Genomic DNA, 8,341 nt, shown 5'->3' on the forward strand with positions numbered 1-8,341 from the left:
GAATAATCATTTGGGTACGCTCTTAGTTGCAAAAATGACAGAGACTCGTCATTACGAACATGTTATGCTTTAATCTTGTCGTTTTAAATGGTTTTCAGTAATCAGTTAGCAGCACATAGCTTAGACATTTCTCTTACAGGTCATTGAAAAACAAACCAGTGACCCTTGAAATGCACCTAAACTACCCACGTGAATGAATCATATTCTATAAAGTGCAGTGTAAATGTGGATACAGAGTCAAGGTTTTGCTTTTGTGAGATTCAGCTCTGCTAAATTACAACCAAGACCAGAATAAATGACCAGATCATTGCTGGTGTCAGTTCGAACACTTTCATGCTGGTTTTAGCTCATCCACTGGTCTAACTGGTCAACAATAATACTGTGCATCTAAAACAAGTTCAAGTTTAAGCTGGTCTAAGTTGTTTTTTGTTTTTTCAGCAGGCTGATAAACTTCATGGCCAGAAGTATGTGGACACCCCTTCCTATAATAAATGTGTTTGTCTAATCCAATGATTTTAAATCTTGATGTTACTCAGTACAGTGACAGTCTGGATGACGCTTGTCTGTTTCAGCATGACAAAGTCCTTGTGCACAAAACTTACTGTGCCAAGTAGGGCATGGATCAACATCAGCCAATCAGATTTCAGGAAAAGGATTTGTTTAGGGTTTCTTCAAATCATGAACAACATTCTTATAAGTGTATAATTTCACAATGATTTGAGCCTAAACTTTTAGTGAAGTTTGGGTTCAGAGAGGGATATGACTTCTAACATCTCAAGGATCATAAAGAAATGTGGAAGAACTTGACTGGCTGCACAAAGTCTAGTCCTGAATACCTTTGGGATGAGCTGGAACACTGACTCACAGAAGAGTTGGAGCTGTTAGGAAGGACGAACGGCCTATTAATGCCCAGGGTTCTGAAATTAAACATTAAACAAGCACATGTGTGTGTCTGGGTGCTCACATACTTGTGTCCACGTAGTGTATGTGGGATGTTGTTGACATTTATTGATAAGGAAAACTGATACGGTGAGTCTGATATGACCTCTTAAGACAGTGTGGCCAAAGAATGACATATTCTCCAAATGCAGTCGTGACTGGCCGTCTCGTGGCTCTGGCGTCACAGTGTCCTCAGCCAGAGATCTCAGTGTGAAGTTCCTTATTCTTACGGACTTCTGCAGCGTGAATCTCCTGACAAAATAGCGAGAGAGAGCATGATTAATATTCAACAAATAAGAATTGTTTTGCAGTAACCAGGAAGGAATCATACTAGCTCTAGTTCTCTTTTTTATTGACGGTAAAGTACATTTGTAAGCTGTTTACTCCAGAAAAACAATACGCAATAGGAAGTGTGGTAAGATTCAAATCTATAGTTCTTCTGTATCTGCTTTAAAGGGAAAGTTTACCCAAAAATGAAAGTTATCCCATGATTTACTCACCCTCAATCTTCTTTCAGATGAACACGATCAGAGTTATATTAAAAAATATCCTAGCTCTTCCAAGCTTTATAATGGGAGTGAATGGTCCCCAAGATTTTGAAGCCCAAAAAAACTCATCCATCCATCATAAAAGTAATCCATACGACTCCAGGGGGTTAATAAAGACCTTCTGAAGTGAAGAGATGCGATGTTAGCTCCACAACTAAACTCTCTCGTTGAATGTGTGTACGTTACTGAATGCCAGATATTATGGTTTATAAAGTTATAAATATGGATATTTTTCTTGCAAAAACCCATCGCTTTGCTTCAGAAGGCCTTTATTAATCCCTTGGAGTCGTATGGATTACTTTTATGATGGATGGATGTGCTTTTTTGGGCTTTAAAATCTCATCCTCTATTCAGTACTATTATAAAGCTTGGAAGAGCCAGGATATTTTTTAATAAAACTCAGATTGAATTTGACTGAGAGAAGATAGTAATATACACCTAGGATGGCTTGAGGGTGAGTAAATTATGGTTTCATTTTAATTTTTTGGTGAACTAAACATTTAAAGTCAAAATAAAATGGTATCCCCGGCCCATTTTGCTGTAACACGACTTTCTGGAGTTCATTTTTATCCACTGGATCATAAAAAGTGTGTTTCAAACAAGCCATTCCGGTAGATCAAACAGTAAAGCATGGCGCTCGCAACGCCAAGAACATTGGTTTGATTCCCAGGGAATGCATGAACTTAAAAAGATGTATACCTTGAATGCAATGTAAGCTGCTTTGGATAAAAGTGTCTGCCAAATGTGTAAACGTAAAATAGATTTGCCATGGATTTTGAGGATCTCCTCCCCTCACAAAACACCAAGAGGAACTTTTTGAACAGGACGTTAGAGGCTCTCCAAGTTCACCTTCCAGAGCATCTACACACATGATCTATAGAATAACTTACATTTAGACCAGAAACATGCAGATAGACTCACCTTCTCTCTCAGACGCTGCTTCAGGGCATTGAGACGGGCCATGCGGTTTTCTGTGATCAGCTCCATTTTGTGGTTGAGTTTCTCCTCTGTCATCTTGCTGTAGTTGTTGTTGACCTCCTGGGCTTTGTTGAGCACTTCCTTCTCACGCTCCCGTTTCTCCGCCAACTGCTTCAGGACCTGCTTCTCTTGGGACTGAGTAAATGACATGTTTACTGTGAGACAGTGAGGAGAGGCTTCTCTGACATTAAGCCCAATAAGGGATAAAATCATGAAAACATCCCAACAGTGATGGACACGTACAAAAGAGGACTGTGCTTTAGAGAAGAGGAAGAGTTGTTTTTGTAAATGCCGCCATTTTACGCCGGACTGCTTCACAAACGAGGGTCAATTCAACACAAAAGATGAACATGACGGCACATGCTAGTGGATGAGTTGAATCAACTCCAAAGCAACTACATCAATTTATCCACTAACCCAGGGGTCGGCAACCCAAAATGTTCAAAGAGCCATATTGGACCCAAAAAACAAATCTGTCTGGAGCCACAAAAAAATTAAAAGCCTTATATAAGCCTTATATGAAGGCAACACAGGCTGTAAGTGTATATTAGCTATATTAGCCTACTATCAAAATGACTAAGTAGGCTACAAATACATAATGAGGTATTCCCGAGATATATATTTAAAAACTGCTGAAAGCTACAGAAAAAAGAAGCAAATGGATCCGTGCAATTCACAGAAACAGCTGGACTCCAGCAGAGAAACATGGATTTGCAGTTATCATTTTGTGTCAAATTGTTGGATTTTTAGGTAAAATCATTCCATATCTATTGTATTGTAATATATTATGTTGACAAATCATCAATTAAATAATTTTCCATCTTATATTCTGCTTAATTGTGTGTTTTAAAATAAACACTGACAAAAACTATAACGTTACTATAAAACTATATGTTTTAGGGCTGGACAATATGACGATATAACATTGATATAAGTGATTAAGCAGATTTAAACCTACCGATATTGTAGTTATATAAAATATTCACAGGCAGATTTGCTTTATATATTTCCCCGGCGTCAAATCAGGCACATATAAATGTCAGGAAACACGACTCCAGGCTGCATGTCATTATCCATGGATTAGGTTTCTTTGACAAGTTGTAAGAAACACTTTCGAGTCCAACCTTTAGTGTAATTCGTTTGTTTTACTCGCGTTTTCGCAGTTTCCCCTGTTAAATCCAGTCACGCAGCAGCTTCTTTTGCCACTCAGTCCAGCTGAGGGAGCGCGCGCTTTCGGCGGGAAAGTGACGTCGATGCATACCCTCGCGCCGCGCTGAAACGTGTGTCGCAGGCTATGATGTTGACAGAAATGTTGAAATATAATATTTGTTATACACATTTTTACAGCATTGGAAAACGTTAAGAATGTTTGTGTCATGTTTGTCCTCCTACAGAAACCATATGAAACCATACCCATCTTTTTCCATTTTCATACATTTTTGAAAAAGCTCCAGGGAGCCACTAGGGGAGCGCTAAAGAGCCGCGGGTTGCCGACCTCCGCACTAACCATTCAGAAACGTCCAGTTTCATTCTAAAAGTTGTAACTTCTTCCTGAGTCTCTCCATCAGTGTCGACTCCGGTTTGAACAATGTAAGGCTGAACACTTTCGTCATTTTGGCTGCGTGAGATTCTCCAGCTTTGTTGTTGTTGAGCTGTTAAAGCTCCGCCCTCTTCTGGAGTAGCAGCTCATTTGCATTTAAAGGGACACACACAAAAACGGCGTGTTTTTGTTCACACCCAAATAGGGGCAAATTTGACAAGCTATAATAAATGATCTGTGGGGGATTTTGAGCTGAAACTTCACACACACATTCTGGAGACACCAGAGACTGATGTTACATCTTATGAAAGGGGCATTATAGGTATAAGAACATTATTAATGACCAGACAATTTTGAACGAACATTCTATTAGTGTTAGAAGAACGTTTGTTTATAACTTTGAGAGAACGTTCTGAGAACGTTAGCTGGAAGGTTCTTCAATGAATCACAGATGCCAATAAAGAACCTTTATTTTTAGAGTGTGAAGATGCGCTTGTGCTTTATATGAACATGCCTCAAAGGATAAATGCATCTGCTAAATAATTCAATGTTATTCTAGCCGGCTGGATGTGGTGAAGAAACACCTGTTGACTAACTCTACTAGAACTAGTGGTGCACTTTTAAGTGTAAACTTTGTTTATGTGCCGTGTTCCACGTAAAACAACTCAACAGATGAAATAAAGCATTATATAATCATGTATAATTATATAAAAATTATATAATGGCCTCATCATCTTACCTTCCGTCTCTCCTCAGCGGCCTCCAGCCTCCTCTGTAGCTCCCCCAGTGACGGCTCCTTCTTCTGGGCTGGCAGCGCCAGAGTCTGGGGTCTCTCCGGAGACAGGTCAGTCGGACTCTTGAGGATGACCTCAAACGCCTGGCCAGAAGATCGCTTATTCAGTGACTTCACCTCCATATCTGCGGAGGCAAGATGAGGACAATAAACGTGTGTCCATACTTAAAGGATTAGTTCACTTCAGAATTCAATTTTCCTGATAATTTACTCACCTCCATGTCATCCAAGATGTTCATGTCTTTCTTTCTTCAGTTGAAAAGAAATGAAGGAAATCATTCCAGGATTTTTCTCCATATAGTGGACTTCACTGGGGTTCAATGGGTTGAAGGTCCAAATGTCAGTTTCAGTGCAGCTTCAAAGAGCTCTACATGATCCCAGACGAGGAATAAGAGTCTTATCTAGAGAAACCATCGCTCATTTTCTACATCACGCATGACCTTTCCAACATGATTACGTCATGCGTGGAGCATCTCAGAGCAGTGCAAGACGAGCATTTGTGGTTAAAAAGTATATAATTTGTATTTTTTTAGAAAATGTCCGATGGTTTCTCTAGATAAGACTCTTATTCCTCGTCTGGGATCATGTAGAGCTCTTTGAAGCTGCACTGAAACTGACATTTGGACCTTCAACCGTTTGGAGTCCAGTGAAGTCCACTATATGGAGAAAAATCCTGGAATGTTTTCCTCAAAAACCTTCATTTCTTTTCCACTGAAGAAAGAAAGACATGAACATCTTGGATGACATGGAGGAGAGTAAATTATCAGGACATTTTAATTCTGAAGTGAACTAATCAGGGCTTGACATTAACACCCGCCAACCCGCCAAATGCGGGTAGATTTCAGCTGTGGCGGGTAAGACAGCCACTCCCACTAGCCACTTTGGCGGGTTGAATATAATTTCAGCCTACAGCCAAATGAAAAGTAGCCAAGCTCGTCGTATCACAAAATTACAATTCAGTCACAATTCTTCATCGAATAACTTGCGGTTAGTGAAGGTGGGATAGGCGGAATCGCGCTGAATGACACAACAGAAGCGCTCGCGTGCGGGCTCGATTCAGTTCTCCTTGCGCCTGAATACACGCACACACAGATGTCAAAATGCATTGTGTGGAGTATCTCGCGTGAATACAGTCGGCTATGGCTTACGGCTAAGTGGACGTAAACAGGTGGGTAAAAACTGGATATGTGTCAGTATATGACTTCCGTGCATTCAGCAGCCCCCAAATAAATACCTGTCTGTCATTAATGTTAATCAAACATCAAAAAATGTTAAATACATGTATGCTAAATAAACATATGTAGGCTATCTGAAAAAATATATATATATTTTTAAATTACTATTTGTAATTTGCTTCTTTGTTCTTTTTATATAGCCTAACAAAAATAACTATACCTGATATATACAATGTATAGTCTTGATTTGGTTGGTCAATCTGCATTTGTAAGTTTGAAAGGGTTTTAAATCTTGTAAATCAAGTAAAATGACTCAAAATCAAGTAATTTAAGCATGCCAGAGTCAACTTTAATCATATAAAATGTAATTTCCCAACAGCAAAATTGTGGCCAGTGAAAATGCTGAGTGGCTAGTAACTTTGGAAAACTACTAGCCACATTGGCTGGTGAGCAAAAAAGTTAATGTCAAACCCTGGAACTAATCCTTTAATTATTCTTACAGCGATGCCTTCAATTATTGTCCGTTCAGCTGCTGAAGCTCCTACCTTCAAACTGACCGAAGGTGTTGGGATGAGGCTGGGAATACAAACAAGAGCAGATGAGAGACAACACCGACATCTCTCTCAGCTTCTCGGAGTAGGCTGCAAAAGAAAGAAAGAAATCGCACTTAAAATCTTGCATGGGAAAAGGTATAGACAACTTTGCTTCTACATAAAGCACTAACTCCAACCTTACAATTTAGTTACAAAATATTTAAAGTCGCTTTATTGACATAATACTTTTTTTTTTTTTTTTAACAAATGTTAACACTTCACAATAAGGTTGCATTTGTTAACATGAATTAACAATGAACAATGAACCGCACCCTTAACCTGATTCATGCATTATTGATCTGGTCACCACAGCACATGTCTGCAGAAAATACTTCACTGTGAGCTCGTGTGAAGGTGAACTGTGGGTACTGTGTGGTGTGTGCAACCGAGCCGTGCCGTCTGGAGTGTGTGTGTGTTTATTTATCACACATGAGCTCAAAGGAGAGCTGAGATAGCAAAGATAACTCAAATCCTGCTGCATCCGCCGGACATCAGGACGAATCACATGACATTATATCCTGCTGCAGAGAGGCTATCAGGGTCATCGGCTGCTCAAGGTCTCATCAAAGACAACACGAGATCATATAGTGGATGTTCAAATGTGACCCAGACAGTCACATCTACAACATTGCGTCACATTTTGCTGCACTGCTACCCTCCAAATGAACCCGTGTTTTTATAGCGCAACATCTGCAGTGTTGAGCATCAGCACACAATAAATCCTGTTTAAACAGAAACACCCTGTTTTAAAATGATATGTCTGTGTATTTATCTCTTGGATATTACAGACCCCAACAGCATCATGCTTGACAAAGGACAGCATGTCATGCAAACAGTCGATTCTGTGGTGCAAAAACCCTCCTAGAGTCTCTCAGCATCCAGAGATGATTGTGGGTCTTACCTGAAACTGTGCTGTCCATACTGCTGCCGGAGCCGACGGATGCGGAGCAGAGAGATGAACGGAATGAAGCACTGAAGGAGTGACGCACAGCGATGGTCTGTATTATCGGGGGAGGAGGAGGAGGAGGGGTGAAGGTGGAGAGGACGAGAGATGGAGAGAGAAATAAAGAGACGGGAGAGAGAAATGATGTCGCTGACGAAGCTGGAATTTTACCAGATCGAGATAAACTGAGAAAAAAAGACAGTAATAAAGTGATATAGTGCCGTCGTCTTGGAAACAAGAGCTATTTTTACTGCTCACATACATAAAAATACTTTCAAAAAACAAGTTATGCAGTTCATAAATCTGACCAACACTAAAAATCAGCTAAACAAAGTCATTACATGTCCTTGCGATATTTGATTGATTTGATACGGTATAAAAATCTGATAAGCATCACACACACAAAAAAAAGAAAATCATTTCCTTTACAAATATCTAACTATTCTTAAATCAATATATAATTTACTTGAAAAGCATTTTTTCTGAAAAATGCATCAAAATTAAATGATTTTAAGCCTAAAATAAGAAAAAAAATATATATGCCAACGTTTCAGAAAAATAAACTTAATTTAAAGGAAAACAAATTTATTTTTCTGACCACGCCAGCAGATATTTGTTCTTGTTTTAAACATAAATTTGCTTAATTTTTTAAAATCTTCAGTCATTTCTCTTCTCCAGTAAATGTATCTTGATTTAAGAACGTTTAGATATTTGTGTGAGACAGAAACACTGAGGAAGAACATCATTTTTTCAGTGTGATGCAGTGATATTTAGCCTGATGTATCTGGTAAATATTTCCAGATATTGTGGTATTTTAAAATAGATTACTGTA

At 39.1% G+C, this 8,341-nt stretch overlaps 1 protein-coding gene across 1 annotated transcript; it reads right to left on the reverse strand.

Moving 5' to 3' along the window:
* Nucleotides 1–51: 51 nt before the first annotated feature.
* stmn3 (stathmin-like 3) lies at nt 52–7,558 on the reverse strand. The gene is made up of 5 exons (XM_048198715.1): nt 7,468–7,558; nt 6,519–6,614; nt 4,745–4,923; nt 2,409–2,600; nt 52–1,191 (listed from the first exon to the last, which is right to left on the reverse strand). The coding sequence occupies exons 1-5, from the start codon at nt 7,484–7,486 to the stop codon at nt 1,132–1,134; spliced, it is 546 nt and encodes a 181-aa protein (XP_048054672.1). The 5' UTR covers nt 7,487–7,558; the 3' UTR covers nt 52–1,131.
* Nucleotides 7,559–8,341: the final 783 nt, after the last annotated feature.

Source organism: Megalobrama amblycephala, linkage group LG8 (assembly GCF_018812025.1).
Source record: "Megalobrama amblycephala isolate DHTTF-2021 linkage group LG8, ASM1881202v1, whole genome shotgun sequence".
Taxonomy (NCBI): domain Eukaryota; kingdom Metazoa; phylum Chordata; class Actinopteri; order Cypriniformes; family Xenocyprididae; genus Megalobrama; species Megalobrama amblycephala.

Coding starts and splice junctions, on each gene's coding strand:
- stmn3 (XM_048198715.1), bottom strand. Junction 4,924..6,518: donor CACCTTCGGTCAGTTTGAAG/GTAGGAGCTTCA, acceptor TTGCCTCCGCAG/ATATGGAGGTGAAGTCACTG. Junction 2,601..4,744: donor CCGCTGAGGAGAGACGGAAG/GTAAGATGATGA, acceptor TCATTTACTCAG/TCCCAAGAGAAGCAGGTCCT.